Consider the following 17,727-nt stretch of genomic DNA (forward strand, 5'->3'; position numbering starts at 1 on the left):
CTCGGGAAGCAGGCAACCCGGGAGTTTCACAAGCCCATACGAGCACCGCTTCCAAGCGGGAGCCAGCCTCAGAGGGGTATCGCGGGGCGGAGCCGGCGGCAGCTCGGCCACTCCGAGCGAGCTCTCCTGGCTCCTGCCCGCTCCTTTCAGCCCCGGGGCCGCGTTCCGGCGCCGGGCCCCTCCCGCCGCGGTCCCGCCCCGCAGCCGCCGCGCCCCGCCCCGTGCCCTGCCCTCGGCGGGGGACAAAGGCGGCGGCCCCGGGGCCCCGGGCCAGGGCAGCGCGGCCGCTCGGCGGGGACAGGCCTGGCCCCCGCAGGCGCCGGGGGACCGGCCCGGCCTGGGGAGCAGCTGGGCTGGCTTTGCCCTGCTGGGGTGAAACGGGAAGAGAAGGAGCTTCGGTGCAGGAATAATAACAAGAGTGCACGCCCGTCCCGGAGCGGGGCACAGGCTAAATGCGGCCGGGAGCCGGGCGAAGGCAGCCCGGCCGCCGCCTTAGAGCTAATAATAGGCAGTGTGTGCTCGCTGGCTCGCAGCAGGCTGTGCCGCGGTCTGCCACGCAGAGATTTTAGTGATTTAATAAAAACCTCAGTTACGCAGATACATAAAACTAACAGAGAAATATAGAAAGCGTTATTTAAAATTGAAGTAATGTTTAAGTTAAGCTAAGAATAATTTTTATCATAATTATTTTGGCAGAGTATGAAATTACTGTTGTATATTTTCTTAAGGTCTGGAGCAGAACCAAGTCTTCACGGGAACTCTTTGGTAATCACCTATGAAGCTCCTGATCCTGAAGTTGCACTTTTGCAATGAAGAAAAGGAGACGGCTCGCTGCAAGTCTAAATGAAAAGGTTCATCTTGGCCATGAGAAAGATACTTCAGAACAGATTCTTGTAGTGGACTGTGCGCAAGAAATTGTTTCCAAGTCTGCAGAAATAGCTCCTGCAGATCAGCTCGAATCTTCCCAAGAACTTTCACCATCACCAGAACAAAGAAAGCTCCTAAGCTCATTGCAATATAACAAAAATCTACTTAAATACCTAAATGATGATAGACAGAAACATCCATCGTTTTGTGATTTACTCATAATTGTAGAAGGAAAAGAATTTAGTGCTCACAAAGTTGTTGTGGCTGTTGGGAGTAGTTATTTTCATGCTTGTTTGAGCAAAAATCCAAGCACCGACGTTGTCACGTTAGATCATGTAACTCATTCTGTCTTTCAACATTTGCTTGAGTTTCTTTACACTTCTGAGTTTTTTGTGTATAAAAATGAAATTCCATTAGTGCTGGAAGCCGCAAAATTTTTAGACATCATAGATGCAGTGAAGTTACTAAATAACGAAAGTGTTTCCACTGTACAGACTGATGTGGTAACTGATGCACCTACACCAGTGGAAACACTCAGTGAACTGACAGGTAAACTGTTAAATAGTCATCAGTGCACTTACTGTGGTCGAAGTTTCTGTTACAAGAAGTCCTTGGAAAATCATTTGGCTAAAGCCCACCGCCCCCTTTCCCTGGAACAAAAGCATGGGTTAAAAATGGTTGAGAAGGCCAGCTTTTCCACCAGGCGCTCCACCAGAAGCCGGAAATGTCCCGCTAAGTTCGGTATCAGTGACACTGACAGCGGTGATGCCTCTGACAGCAACTTGGAAAAAGTCAGTTCTGACAAGGAGACATCTGAGAGAAGTGAGTTTGAAGACAGTGAAGAAAGTGAGTGCAATGTGGATGAAGATGGGCAGGAAGAGGAGATGTCAGGTGAAGATTCAGAATCTGAAGAACAAAGTGAAAAGGAACAGAATGATGCTGAAGAGGGTTCTGAAGCAGTTGACTCAATGGGGAATATTCCTGAAGGCTTAGCTCCCGTCATCATTCAAAGCAGTAGCAAAAAGCTGCTGCAGTGTCCCAAGTGTGACAAAAAGTTTGATCGAATAGGTAAGAGCGAGTGAGGTTCATTTCCTTCATCTCCTGTTTGTGTGGGAAATAAACCAAGTTTTTTCTCTGTCCTGAGGAGTGAATATAAGAATTTCTGGATCATCTCACTGATCCAGTATACTGCTATTTTCTTGAAGTGTATTAAGTTGTTGTGTCTGTGGTGCTAAATAGTTTCAATAAATTACCTGAGCACATTATTTTTAAAATCTGCAAATACTACATTTATTTCTCTTCCACTGCTCTGGATTCTGGTTGTTAGCACAGTGTGTAAAAGCAGTTACTGTGCAGAAATAAATGGCCTGTGAGTATTTAGGGATGGAATGGTACATTTTGATTCTGCACACATTGGAAGCCCTTTTCTCTTTGCACATTCATGACTTAGAATTCTAGTTCTGTGCTCAAAAAATCCATGGCAAGCATGCATTAAAACAAGTGATACATAAAGTATTTCTTTATAAGCTTGTATTACAATGGACAATTGACTTACATATTAAATCTATGAGCTGCAGAAGCTCATAAATTTATAGTACTATACAGCAGCACACATGTATGTTCTGCAGAGAAAAAAGTAAAATCTAGCACAAAGCAGAGAGGCTGCTGTTGACTCGAGGTAGATTTATCCACAGGATAGAATTTTGTCCTCAGGAAAAACTGGCAAACAGAAGAGAGAATACAGGCTGTGTGAAAGACATGAGAGAGTAGCATTTTTGTTTCTGGCAGTATGTTGGGTCCCAAGTACAGATAATGTGCAAGGGTTTTGTATCTTTCATTGTTCTGCTATTTGAAAGTACCTTAAGATTACCAGTTGGTTGTGAGGCTGTTCCCCGTTCTGCAAAGGTACTCGTGATCAGTGTAGTGAAAGAATAGGACTGTAATTTGCAGTATTTAAGGTCAGACTGTGCTGTAAGATTGAACAAGAGTGACTTGTAACCTTTGCACAAACTTATGGGAAGCGTTTGGAGAGACCTTGGATCAAACGCATAGGTGAGCACTGGGCATTTTTCAGTGGTGGAAGCCAGTAGGAATCTTTGGATGGATGTGGAGGGTACTTAGAATTTGTCTGCATGTGAGAGAGATTAGAGAACCAGCCCCAAGCATGCCTATTGCAGGTGGTACCTGGTACAGTTCATGCTGACAGATTTGACTTTGTTGTCCAGGCAAATACGAGAGCCACACGCGTGTCCACACGGGCGAGAAGCCTTTTGAATGTGACATTTGTCACCAGCGCTACTCTACCAAGTCCAACCTGACAGTGCACAGAAAGAAACACTCCAGTGACACTGACTTCCTTAAGAAGGAACACAAATGTCCCTACTGCAATAAGCTCCATGCAAGCAAGAAGACCTTAGCGAAGCACGTGAAGAGGCAAGTATAATGTGTCTGGCATTTCTGAAGAAGTGTTATTTTCATTTTAAAAGTGAAGATAAGCATATATATATATATATAAACACAGCATACTGTGCATGATTTTTATGACTATTTCTTGAAATTACTGCCTTTTCAAAGGGCATGGGAATTAGCAGTATCACCTAACCTGCCGTAAGAAATAGCAGTAGTGCTTCTATGAGGGTTCTGCCAAAAGTTTTTATTACAAATTTTAGAATCTTTCAGATGAGCTAGCACAGTCAGAACACATCAGACTTAAAAATTACCTGCTTTTAATTTGAAGGTAGAGTAAAATACCTTCTTTAGTTTTAGATGTCAGTGCTTTACTGTTGATGATAATAAATGTCTAAACAGTTTCTGTGCAGATTCTTTTAGATAAATAATTTATGGCAGGTCTAATTATAAGGTATTATTATTTATATACTGCCTTTTTTCTTTTCCCTTTGTAAATATCCAGAAGTTGAAACTGCCTTCTGTCTTAGCCGATGTTGTATAAGGTTCTACAGAAGTCCGTAGTCAACACTGTTTTCCAGTTACTTGTGTCATTAAAAGTGTTTCAGCATCAGTATTCTGTTCTGCCAGTGTGGTGATCAACTTCCATGACGTATAAAGCTTAGAAATAGATATTTAGTATTTGGATTATCGTCATCTTGGAAAGTTATGACTACTTTCAGCTTCTTTCTCCTAGGTTTCATCCAGAGAATGTGCAAGAATTTCTTTCTATCAAGAAGACAAAGAGTGAGGGTTGGAAATGTGATGTAAGTAATCCTTCAGTACATTTTTTTTCCATATAGAGTTTACCTTTTGTGAACTTTAATGAAAATCTGGTATGTGTTTCTGTGAAATCTGAGAAAGCTTTCTAGGGGTTGGTTTTCCTCTAAGTGATACATTTCCTCTGTCTGCTGTTTTAAGGACTGAACTTTGTGTCTACTGTATAGGTACAGCCTCTGGTCAGATAAATAAACGCAATTTGAATTCTAAAATAGTTAGAGGCAGGATTTTTTTCAAATACATCAGTTTACATATTATTAGACTTGAGTGTTATGAATGCTTTAAAACCAGTATTTGCTCTCCTGTTAATTACACATAACAAACACTGACCATAAAGTATACTGTTACAGGAAGGATCTCTCAATTGCAAGGAAAATATATGTTAAATATTAAACACTTTCTCATTTACCTGCACATGCATGTCGACAGAATTGTAAATTTGTGCTAAATTTATCTCTAGTTGTAAAATCACAGAATATTTTACTTGATTTTCTTGTGAGAGGTATATATGTGAAACTGCATCTGTTCTAAAAAGGAATTTGTAGAATTTCCATTTTCTATGTGTATGCTGCCAAATAATGTTGTAATGTTTCAGATGTGTTATTTTTTTAAAGGGAATTGATTTCCTTTTTGTTTTTTAGGGCAGCTGTTTAGTTTATGCAAGCTGCTGTATGCTGCAGTATGTCTGCAATATTAGGGGCTGTAACATAATTACAACCTTGCTTTATTTGGGAACTTTCACTTGTAAACACACAGTATAAAGTTGGGAGATATCAGCCATAGGAATTTCTATTGTTCATTGTGCAGCTGGTGGGACTGTGGTTCAAGGTTATTACCTGGTTCATCAAAGGGTGTTATCTTCCAGGTGAAGCTGTGTTGTGTAAACGTGTTACAGATTCTGTTTGTTACTAGATAAGAAACATTTTAATGGTGAGAATCAATTGTGCAACATTGTTGACATTCATTCCTGGGAAAGTGTGTTTCCAGATGAGTGATTTGATAAACTCCACTTCCTGGTTTGTGGGTTTATTTTTGAAATTGAAAATTGTAAGTAGAGATTTTTAAAGTGAACTGTTGCTCCTGAGCAGCTCATGTGCATTGAAAATGGACTTGAATTAAAAGCAGGTAGAATTCCAATTTTTGGACATTGAACAGGACCCTTGAGTGCTGTGCTGTGACTTTGTTTGTTCATGTGGTGTGTTCTGAGGGAGAAGGTGCCACAGATGTAAGCTGCACTAAGGTTATTGGTTTATGCTGTAATCTGTCTGTGAACAACAGGAGTTGCTGACCATATTTTAATCCTTGAGGAATATGGGCAAATTTACACAAACAGTAGATATTAATAGTAAGGAAAAGCAAGAGGGATATTATACTTTATGCCAATATGGATTTTCTTACACCTATATTTAACATTAATGAGTACATTAATGAGTTTTTAAACAAATAGAGCTGCTGGTTTTGATTTCCTTATTCATGTGTGCTCTGTGAAGGTTATTTCAGGAGTTAATGTGTGGGAGTTGTAGTGCTCAGCTGAGATGCCATAAACAACAGCAGGAGTCTCACAGGGAATTATGTGAGCACTCTGTGTGTTGAAGCATAGGACCCTGATGATAAATTGTAATACCTGGTTTAAATGCCTGGATTTGAGCTGTGGATTCAATTCTCTAATTGTACTGTGTGCTTATTTAAGTCACTGCTAATAATTTTTGAACATTTTCGTTTTGGTTAATCTGAAAGCAGTACTAAAAAGCACACATAATGTTGGGCTTGTGATGATCCTGTAGTTCTAAAATGTATTTTGAGTTATATTTCCTTGTTGGTATTGGCACTTTCTCTTTAGTAGCTGCTGTCAGGGAATTTCCCAGAGAAAATAAAGGAATAGGTGTGACTTTGGTTCTACGGTAGTTTGTACTACAACAACTTTTACCACAGTCCAACTAAACTGTTTCAGCATCCAAAACCAAGCCAAAGCTATTTGCTTTTTTCCACTGGGTTATTTTTGGCTGAGTTACTGTGTTGAAACACCCTAGGAAGGGAGTCTGGGAAGTGCTGGAGTCAGTAGAAGGAAGGACTGGAGAGGAACATACAACTGCATGCAGGAGTTGCCAGTAGTTGGTTTAGGCTGGATCTGCATCCTGACCTATGCAGCTACAGTCCACTCTGGTTTATGTAGAGTACAGGTTGGTTTTGATGTTGACTGCAAGGCTTTCCATAGTGACATAGAGGTTTTTGAAGAATCCGTGTTTAATCTTACATTGGTGCAGAGAGCAGATGAAATAAACTGTTACGAGTTTATGAAGAGGAAAAGAATCTGGTTGTATTGGATGTATCTTTGACAAAGTGTGGTATCATTTCAGATTTGTAAGAAATCTTTCACTCGAAGACCTCACTTGGAAGAGCATATGATCCTTCACTCTCAGGATAAACCCTTTAAATGTACCTACTGTGAAGAGCATTTTAAATCCCGCTTTGCAAGACTGAAACATCAAGAAAAATTCCATCTCGGTATAGAAACCTCCTTCTGACATGTAAACACTAGATTTAAAGTAAAACATTCCCCCACCATTTTATGTCCTGGTCAGTCTGGTTTCCACCCCACCTCTTTTTGCAATTCTCTTTTCCACTTTTGGGGGAGAGTTGTTGGAAGGTTTTCTTCTGGGTTTTTACTTTTGTGTTCAGCTGTCTTTTTGAGGCATTCTCTTGTACCCAGATAAGTCAGAATTTTGGGGAGAAAGAAGAATTAAGGTTAGTTTGATTTGAAAGTTTTTTGCACAAAATTGATTCTTAGCTAGGGAGTCAGATTCTTCCTGAAGTTTTCAAAGGACCTTTTCCTTTCCTCCTGAAGTATTCTGCAGACTTTTTAATACTACTGATTATTTCTGCTGGGTAGGAATTAGAGGGGTGATAAGAATTTTTTATTTCAAATGGTCTAAGTGGGCTTAATTGCTTTTGACTATGAATTCTGAATTTTTGCTTTACTGTCATGAAATTTGTCAAAATGCCAGATCTTAGGAGTAACTTAGCAGAAAGTTCACAAAAGCTAACTAAAGTATGCTGACTGTACTAAAGATGAATAATTTGTTAGACAAAACTTTTGCTTTGTAAACTGATGAGGGTTTTCAAAGTAACCAGTCTGGGCGTGTTGTTTATTTTATCTGGCAGTCAATCCTACTCCATGTGTCTGTCTCTCTCTGTAGGGCCTTTTCCTTGTGATATTTGTGGCCGCCAGTTTAATGACACAGGGAATCTGAAACGCCACATAGAATGTACTCATGGGGGAAAGAGGAAATGGACATGTTTCATCTGTGGGAAATCCGTCAGGGAACGGTAAGCACTTGGCTGACTACTTGAACTTCAGCAGAACACAGCAATATTTAGCATACTTTGGTTGCTGTTGAATATGCTTGGAGTTTTTAACATAAATGAGACCATTTCAAGAGTGTTAGTGTATTAAAAGGTAGTGTGAGAGCCACAGGTAGCATGGGATTTTCTGATCACCTCTAAAATTAAGAGGGACAGCTGTAGGTAATTAATTATGAAGTACAAATATATTACAAAAGTCTTACCTCTTATTCACTTCATTTAAGTTTCTTACTATTAAGTTTCTTAAGTTTCTCTGTTGTGCAAAAACATCTTGCAGTTTTTTTGGAAATAAGTTTTCTTGAATGTATGTTTTCCAGATTTACATTGGGACAGTGCTTTATTTCTTTCCTGATACTGTTTCTAGACCCAGTTGGTTCAGTAAATAGGTTGCCAGACTGTCTTTGAATGCATGTGTTGGTGTGTATATCTGAATTTATGCAGCCAATCAGATCTACTGTGATCCATCACAGTAAAAGAAATTAAGAAAATGATAGTGTGCTTCACTTTAAAGTGGCAGGGACATTGCTTAAAGTTCAATTTTACTGGCTTTGTTAAACAGAACAACTTTGAAAGAACATCTGAGAATTCACAGTGGAGAGAAGCCTCATCTTTGCAGTATTTGTGGGCAGAGTTTTCGTCATGGAAGCTCTTACAGGTATAGAATTTTAGTAAACAAGCTGCCAAACTGTTTTGCTTCTTTGGTGATATACATGCATTCATGTTATTGACATAATTCTTTGTAATGTATATGTGTGATGTACTCCACTTCTGAGAGCATTAGTAAATGTTCTAAACATCTTTCCATTTAAAAGATATATTTCTAATCTGTCAGAATTGATTTAATTTGTAATACATTAGTGGTTTAAACACTACAGATCTTTTCTCAAAGTTGAGTTTTTTGCATATGTGTAACTTCTGTGTTTTTGTTATTCAAAGAGAAAATAAGCATAAAATATCCCACTAAATTAATTTAACTTAAGAGAGCTCATCTCCGTTCTCTCTTGCTTTCTAAGAACAATTCAGGTGCAGTTCAGCTGCAAGTTACTTCTTGATACTTATGTGGAGCATTAAAGACTGCATTTTCTGCTATTTTGCATTGAATTAGCAGTACAGATTATGTTAACAAAATTGCTTTTTATGGTCATGTTTATGACTCAATATGCAGACTTCATCTAAGAGTGCATCATGATGACAAGAGATATGAATGTGAAGAATGTGGGAAAACATTTATTCGGCATGACCATCTGACAAAACACAAAAAAATACATTCAGGTAGGTATTTTCTTTGGAAATTGGCTTCAAAATTACTCTTTCGAAATTAAACCGTATAAAAAGTTAATGATGGAATTTCTTTTCAGTGCATGCAATGTTTTAGGCCTGATAAAAGTTCCTGCCACTCTTTTTAAGGTCTACTAAAGTAGAGTTAATCTTACTTGTTTTAAAGGTTTAAAAGTCAAATGTTTCCTCCATGATACCATAGAAAGCTGAGGGACAGTCAAAAACATGTAACAATGAATTGCTTTAACAATCATAAACACAAAAAGCAAAAGTGAAAAAGGAGGATTTTTTAATGATTCCAGATTTCTTTTTTTAAATAGCAGTTGTGTGAAACATTATTGCCACAACACAGAGGAAGCTGTCAGTCTCTGTCAAAGTTTGTACACTGATCACTTCAATGCAAAGAACATCAGAGAGGTGTTTCTGAACTCTCTTGTGGGACAGAGGGAAGGAAGGCTGAGGGAATCAGCCCTGTGAGCAGATGGGGATGATCAGAAAGAAGAAAAAAAACCTGGTGCTCTGAGAGCAAAAACGTTATCAAATGTATAGGAAGAGCAAAGATTCACCAGTGACTTTTTCACAACAGAATCCAGAGGAAATACAACCTTTTAGGAGGCAAAATACTTTCTAGGCAGCATGGAAGTATGAAAGTGATCAGAGTCTAAACTTCCTGAGTCTTTATGTGAAAGACAGCTTCTTTCCTGGTGTTTGAAATCATGTCTGCTATGAAATAAAGAAATCTTTGAAAACTCCCAAGTACAAAAACCAAAAACAAACCAAAACAAACAAAAAAAATCCTCTTTTCTGCTCTATTTGCTTTTCCCCCTCTAGAAAGTTACATTCTTTGACTGTCCACACCCCTATTTACATGAGAAGAAATATTCTGCCACATTGTGGAAGATCTCAAGATGACTAAAAAGCATCAAGATACTCTTAAACAGCAGCATAAAAGAAAAAGGTAACTATGTCCATCAGGATGATTAAAATGATAAACACTGAGGTGTAATTTTAAATTATACAAATTATTAGCTGAAAATAATTGGTATGTTTCAATAAGTTTCTCTTTAAAGTAGCTGAATTATTGGAGGTACGGTGTTTCAGGTCACAATGAAGAGAGTACATTCCCAGTCATTCACTTGTACTCCCATGCAGTGAGTTTGGGGAAGTGTCTCTTGACTTGGAGCACAAAGTTCTGTCTAGGAATCATTTGGATTAGTCCTGTATAACAAGTGGGAAAGTCCCTACTCCAATAGAACCACCATTCTGTCTTATTTCTTCTTTAATAGGAGAGAATCTTTCTCCAAGTGAGGTGTGGAAGAGCTTGATTGGCTGAACTTTGGGACCATGATTATAGGTCATAGACATTTGATAATTTCCAAAATGACTTAACCAAAATTTATTGAATTTTGCCTTTGTAGGTGAAAAAGCACATCAGTGCGAGGAATGTGGAAAATGTTTTGGCCGTCGAGACCACCTCACTGTTCATTATAAAAGTGTTCACCTAGGAGAAAAAGTTTGGCAGAAGTAAGTGTGGGGTTTTTACAACTGCATGAATGCTTCTCTACTGTAACTGATTTTGTTGGGACTTGCATGAGTGAGCAGAATTCTGCTTATCTGTGTGTTTGTCACGCCTGTACCTCAGGCTTCCTAGAGATATTATTACAGTTTGAAGGGGATGCCAGAAAATTGCCTCCACAATTTAAGCTAGGTATTTAGTTTGTAGCACAATTAAGTCAATAAAAACATTAAAAAGGATTAGATTTTAATTTGTCAATTAGTTATCTCAGCATTGTTTTTAATTGATGGTTTGCTGTAATATTCTCATTGCAGACTAGTTAAAACTGAATTATTAGTCATCATGTAAGCACGGGGGGAATTATCTCACATTTAAGGTATTTTAGAAGCTGACAGCAGAGTAGTGGCTCTGAAAGGAGGTAAAAACTTTGAAATCCAAGTTGTGTCTCTAACTTGAAAATGCAATAGGTTTTAGAACTCTTGAGCTCTAAAAATAAACTTCTCAGAGATTTGAAATAGACAGCTCTGGTTGTTTTTCAAATGATATGGTTTAGGTGTTAGTACTCATTAGTGTTGTGTAGAAGCCATTAAAGATGTATCTGACTTTACAAAAGTACAGTACATTGCTTTTTCTGGTTTTTTCCCTTGGTAGGCAGTAGCCTACCTAGAAATTCTGCCATTCCTAGAACTTGATTATGTCCAAGTAAAAGCTTCTTGTGGGTGTTGGGCAAAAAAATGCTACTTAAGGAGATTTTTGGGGTTAAAAAATAAGTTGTAGTGGCTTTTGTTCTTTGAATACTTAAGTGCCATACTGAAGTGCCAACAGAGAATAAAATTGAATATTGGAAAGAATGTAATTGACCTTATTGGTATATAGATGCCAGGAAATAGGAACATAAGTGAGGAAATTTGGAAAGTTTGGTATTTAGCTGTTTTGCAGTTAAAGATTTCAGAAAGGACTGTGGACATAACTTTACTGCTAGCTGGTTACAAAAATAACACAAAATGTCTTTTTTTTCTTTAAAGATATAAAGCAACTTTTCACCAGTGTGAAGTCTGTAAGAAAGTTTTTAAAGGGAAATCCAGTTTGGAAATGCATTTTAGGACACATTCAGGTAAAAAGAAAATAAACCCCAACTAAACCACAGAACATGTAGGAATGTATTTTTATGCATCTATATTGATTAAATGATTTAATTCATTATGGTTGTTGAGCATTCAGGATGAGAGTAGGAGAAAGCAGCAAGACTTTATTCATTCTCCTATATTGGCCATTCCTGAATACTGTTTTATGATTGCTTACCTGGAATACTGATAATCTCAGCTGAGGTTTGTGGGGCACTTTTTGCACCTTCTCCTTTAGTTCGCTGGTATGTGTGTTCTTGCCAGATTTACCCACACCTTCTAAATGTTTCTGTGCTCCAGAGATTACTGCATTTCAAGAGCTAATGTAAACAAGGACTGAGCTCCCTTTAGAAAGGGCTATGTCCTTTCTGTTTAACTTCGTTTTTCCTGCCTTGTGTTTAGGAAAATCATTGTCTTTTGAAATGTATAGACGTACAAACTGAGTTCATTTAATCCCAGTATCATAACAGTTAAAATACTGTTCTTTTTAATTTAGTTCGTATTCTAATGTAAGTCCAGAGTACTGAGAGAAATGTATGTAAGGAGAAGAGTATGCCAGTATAACTTCTAAACAAATTCCTGATGACTCTCTTGATTCTGAAATTGTGCTGAACTTACAGTTTGTTTTCAGTAAAATTGTTTCATGGTAGGTCTTGATGCCATAATTCCTGGAAGATATTTGCATATTTATGTGTGATTTGATGTTACTCAGAATAACTAATGGCTACTTCTCTGTCTTTACAGGTGAGAAGCCCTACAAATGTCAGATCTGTAATCAGTCTTTCAGAATTAAGAAGACATTAACGAAACACATGGTTATTCATTCGGATGCTCGACCCTTTAACTGCCAACACTGCAATGCAACATTCAAACGAAAAGACAAGCTGAAGTATCATATTGATCACGTTCATGGCTCTAAGGCTGCAGAAGAGGCAATGGCATCTTCTCCAGAGGAAAAGCTAGTCTCCATACCAGTGCAGTACACCTCTGATGACAAAGTTTACCAAACTGAGGCGAAACAGTACGTAGAACAGTCCAAAGCATATCAATCAGAAGCCAAAACTTTGCTGCAGAATGTATCCCCAGAAGTGTGTGTGCCTGTGACTCTGGTCCCCGTGGCCATGCCAGACCCCCAAGCAGAGCTGGTGCAGCACAGTGCTCAGTCCCACGGCATCCTTCCCCCGCAGCCCGAGCAGCCGGATTATCAGCGAGCCACGGAGCTCTCCTTCCTCGAGAAATACACCCTGACTCCACAGCCTGCAAACATTGTCCATCCTGTAAGGCCTGAGCAGATGCTGGATCCTAGAGACCAGTCATATCTTGGAACTTTACTGGGGCTAGATACAACTCCCACTGTACAGAATATTTCAAACAACGAACATTCGTGATCAGACCATAACATTCCACCGAATTTACCGAGCCATCGGCCACCAGAAGGCTGATGTGGCAACTAAGATTTATATTTTATATTTTATTTGGACTCATTAAGTCTCCTGCATAGTTTTGGGAAAACAATTTGTTTACATAATATTTGAACATTTAGGCACAATTTGATGCATATGAAAGAGTGTTTCTTGTGATTTTAAGAGTTTTTAAAAATCTTATAGATGGTCTTTTAAAAATAATGCTCAGAAATATCTTTTAAGGATAGTGGCTGAAAATGTAATTACATATCGGGCTATTAATTTATAAAAATTGTTTGCCTTTCTGCATCTCACTTTGAGTTAATGCTTTAAGTGGAATAGAAAGCATTCTAAAAGAATAAGGACTATTTAAAATTCATAAAAGTTTCTAAGGGCAGGCAGGGCGATGAAACACAAACTTTGAATTATGTTTCACACAGAAATTAATATATAATTTTCTTGATCCTGAGGCATTTTTGGAGGATTTTAAAGGTGGCTGGACTGTGGAGCCTAGCCAGTGAACACAGGCACTAGGTTCTTCTGAAAAGTGATTTATGATACTTTATGAAGACACTAAACAAGGTGTTCAATGATCCCCCTGAGTACCTAAATTTGGCCTCTTAGTTCTTCTTTGATCTCTAATATTGAATAATGTGGGAAGAGCTAGACAATGGTATTGTCAATTTTCTACACTTAGTTCTATATAATTTTAAGATGCATTTTTTCTTGCTTTTTCAATCTTCTTTGTCTTCTAAAGTGTACCTCACACTCTAACTTCAAAAGAAATGGGAGGAGTATTTGCAAGGTCATTTTAAACCATGAACAGTCACAAAGGGTTGGTATGCTAAAGCATAAATGATATCAGGGTCCCACATTAATGTGCCCATATTCAGGTTATCTGTGATAGAGGAGAAATTTAAAGACTGTTCCAGAACAGTATTTCATTTCTATTTAAAAAAAAAAAGAAAATCAGTAATGCTAAATCTCTTGTGAGTTGCTAATTGAATTGTTTTGTTTCTTACTTTCTTGTACTGTGTTTATAAACCAAAGTTAAACTCTTGAGAGTATTCTATGTCTAATTATTTTTAGCTCTTTCTTTACTAGACATAAGGGGTTTTTTTCAAAAAAACCCAGTTGGAATTACAAGTGGTGTCACCATGAAATCTAGTATAGTTTAACCTCATCAAGCTTTCTCTTTTAAGTGTACTTTAAAAATAATTACTCTGTGTTTGTTTGGTGAATATGATGCCAAAGAAAGTATCTGAAGTAACTATAATCTTCATAATTCCTCACAAGAATTGTATAATAAGATTTCCATCCTACTATGAATTAAGATTGAAATTTTTCTCCAGTTTTCTCTATTCTTAAATTATTATCTGAAAGAATCTTTAAAATGGGAAACTGGATTTATGTGTATTGCTGTAACTGTTAAATTTATTCAGTGAGCTGAGCACAAGGGAGTTGTGATGAGGTGACTCTCTTATCACAGTTCTAGAAACTCTAAAGTGGCACAGATCATTTGAGATTGTATTCAGATACTTTGGTGTTAGATTCTATTAATCATCTACTTCAGTGTTGAGCAGTTTGCAGGAGAGGGGCCAGAACTGCCTGAATGTTCATATTTTGAAGCTTGTACCCTAATGGATTCTTAACCTAAACACACCAAAGATTTCTGTTAGCTGTTAAATAGTGGCAGAGTTATAGAATTGTAAGTGTTATCAATATTTAAATAGGACTTAGCCAAAGAAGCACAATAGAAGTCCTAAACTTTAAAAGTTCAGTTTCTAAAACAGGACTACATATGTTTAACTGTTCTATGTTTGTAACTCTAAAGTAAAATTTAGAGCTGTGCTCTGGGAATGTTCAGACTGACATGCTGTAAATAGATCTGGGAAGAAGCTGAAGACTAGCAAATACACAGCAATAACAAGGCCATTGAATGCCACTTCTGAAAGGACACTATCAAGTACTACCCTTTCTGCTTTCTCACTCCACCTTTCATCTCCTTTCAAAATAAAACTGTTTCTGTCACCTTTACACTCCATGGCTTGAAAATGGCTGGTTTATGTGTACTTTTCAAGTCTACATGTGTGTATCATACTTATACTATTCATGTGCACATGAAACATGATTTCTACTGCATTTGTAAGTGTACTGTTGAAAGTAACCCAACATCAGTGGTGTCAGTGCAGTGCTCAGACTAAAAGCCTAATTCTTTGTTATTTCTTGTCTTTTCTGTCTTACAGTAGAAATGAGTATTGTGGGTTTTTGACAAAACAGTAGTTTCAAAGTGATTGGTAAATAATTGTTACTTTTAAAGTCCAGTCTGTTTGGAAGGCACTCTAGGAAAACACTGAATTGGAATTTGGAGCATATTTACTTGATAATGTCCTTTTAAAAATTCTTTCATGATTGTGCCTTTTATATCTATTCTAAAGAATGGCTTTTTTCTCTAGTTGAGTTGTTTATTCAGAAAATGTTAAGGTCAATAACTTTCAAAGGGCTCCATGTTTGTGCATGCCCAACAAGAAATGGACTATAAAAGGACTCGTTTTTGAGAAAAATGAGTGCTTTTTGCTGTTTGGGTGACCAGAATTAATAGTCATTCCTGGAAAAAATTACCTACTAGTTCTTTGGTGTTCTTTTGTTTGCAGATAACCCTACTAGTTAGTGTTTGTACCTGCTGGTCAGGCTGGGTCATTGCCAGTTGACAGTGAAAGACAATAGGAAAGCTTATGTGCTAGATACATAGTTTTTATTTTTATTTAATAACATGAGCTATAATTTGTATGGCTTTACATCTACTTAAAATTCATATATGAGCAAAGTAAATTTTAATGGGCTGGGACTTCGTTTGGTAGGTGAGAGGATCTGGTTTCTGCTTGGTAGAAGACAGTCCCTGCTAGGAGGACTGGGGTTGAGGGGCAGAGGGCTGCACCTCTCAGCTCAGGGGCTGGAGCTCCTCAGTGCCTGCTCCCCCCATTCAGTGTGTGCTCATCAGAGTGTGGGTGCTGTTGATGTGGAGGGGAACTTACAAGGAATGTTTTATCAGGCAGTCCCTAGACCAGTTGAGTGTTTGTTGCCAAAGAAGGAAGAAGCAGGTGTCTCTTAAAAAGATCTGGAAAGAGTGTTTAGTGGCACATTGCAAAAAGTTGATCTTTTCCACATGCTGAACTTTGGGAAGAAAAGTGGAGTCTGTGCTGGTACTCCAGGCTGCTGCATGATTCTGAGAACTTAGTGCACTCGTTCTGTTCAAACATTAAATTCTGTATTTTTTTGCTATACAAATTTGCTATACAATTTCTGGTTGTAGACTGAGTTACTGCCTTTAATTCTTTCAATGGGTTTTATGTTCAGTTTATTTATTTGTATTGGAATTTCCTCTTTGAGCACTGACACTTTTCTTACAGAGGTGTATCCCTCATGGGTTCTTTTCACGCTGAACATCAGTCATTGTAATGGTGAAGTTATTTTTCTGTAAGGCGGTGGTTTCCTTAAAAACACAGTGCTACTGTTGTCTGGATTATAATCCCAGTAGTTGTTCCTAAAAATGGGTCATGCCAGACCACAATGACAAAAGATGTATTTGGTGTCATCAAAGAGCTGAGCTTATTTCCCTCTGACAAATGTGAAAGAGCCTCCAGAGCTGAAGAAGGCTTCCAGGGAGTCGCCTCACAATGTGCTTGATCGAACAGGAAACGTGTTATGGACTGCTAAGGAATAAATGACCCTCAAGCTTTTAATTTAAAACAACTTCTCTGTAGCAGTTCATGAATGTAGAATTATGAATGAAGTCTGTAGATGAATAGAGGTTTTTTTTTTCCCCTGGTAACAATAAAAAATATGTGACATTTCTTGTGGAACACACAAGCGTACCCGATCCAGCCTGTGTGTTCCCCATACGGCTGGGGCTGAAGGGAAGCAGAGTGCATTTATCTGTAGGTCCTTGTGGCTGTTGTCCTGGGGGATCTTGCTCTACAGCACAGTCTCACAACAATTTGGTTATTTCATCCTGTGCATCCAAGAATGTCACTGGCAGAATGTAATGCAGGGCAGTCACCTTGCCTAAGGCCGAAAGGGATTTTTCATGGTTTATTAGAAATGTTTTTGTTTATAAGGTTTTGATGGATTAAAGGTTAAAATGACAAAATTTTTTTAATCCCCTATAACAGTTTTGGTCATGTTAAATGTTGGTCCTTTTATATGAAAGAATAGGGTGAAAAGAACTCAATATTTTGTCACTCATATATTGAGATAATGTGTTTTAGATGTCATCTGTACAGGTTAGTATTTTAGATGGAAGTCTTTAAAGTTGTCTTTTTAGGGGAAATCCTTTGCTGTAAGGAAAAGTTAGGAAGTGTACTGTAAATGTGGAAGTACTCAGTCCTATGTGTAATTTTGTTTGCTATGGAAAAGTAAAGCTCTTTTGTCTTAATATCGTGTGCTTCACAGGATTTCTTGCAGGGGTGCTTGCTCTAAGCTTGTATTTCTGCCCTCTTGTTTGCCAGCAGAAGAAAACACAGTATTCTGTGTCTTTCAATGTTCATGAAAGAGAAACAGATGAGGCCGATGCTTCCATCAGCATTGCGCGTGTCTCGTTCTCCTTTTGGCTTTAAAGTATTTTGTAAATTAAATCTCTGTACAGGCCCCGCGCTGGCTTGGCGTGGCTCTCGCTGTGTCCCGGGAGCGCTGTCCCTGAGGCGGAGCGCTGTCCCTCGGGAGGATCGCTGTCTCTGAGGCCGAGCGCTGTCCCGCGGGAGGATCGCTGTCCCTGAGGCCGAGCGCTGTCCCTCGGTTGGATCGCTCTCCCTCAGGCCGTTGCTCCCCGCCCTTGTTATGTTTTTATTTCGAACCCGCGGAACCCTCACGCGCAGCGCTCGCGGCCCCGCGAGCTCCGGCTGTTTAAATGAAGCGCCGGGCGCTGATTGGCGGACGGGCGAGGGGGCGGACT

At 38.6% G+C, this 17,727-nt stretch overlaps 1 protein-coding gene across 1 annotated transcript; it reads left to right on the forward strand.

The window, feature by feature from the left end:
• Nucleotides 1-250: 250 nt before the first annotated feature.
• Nucleotides 251-17,211, forward strand: ZBTB41 (zinc finger and BTB domain containing 41). Its single transcript, XM_039726300.1, has 10 exons — nt 251-1,935; nt 3,093-3,300; nt 4,010-4,079; nt 6,450-6,597; nt 7,290-7,419; nt 8,015-8,110; nt 8,621-8,727; nt 10,152-10,257; nt 11,275-11,363; nt 12,118-17,211. The coding sequence occupies exons 1-10, from the start codon at nt 810-812 to the stop codon at nt 12,759-12,761; spliced, it is 2,724 nt and encodes a 907-aa protein (XP_039582234.1). The 5' UTR covers nt 251-809; the 3' UTR covers nt 12,762-17,211.
• The last annotated feature ends 516 nt before the right edge of the window (nt 17,212-17,727 follow it).

This window comes from Passer montanus, unplaced genomic scaffold (assembly GCF_014805655.1).
Source record: "Passer montanus isolate IOZ18808 unplaced genomic scaffold, ASM1480565v1 scaffold58, whole genome shotgun sequence".
NCBI lineage: Eukaryota > Metazoa > Chordata > Aves > Passeriformes > Passeridae > Passer > Passer montanus.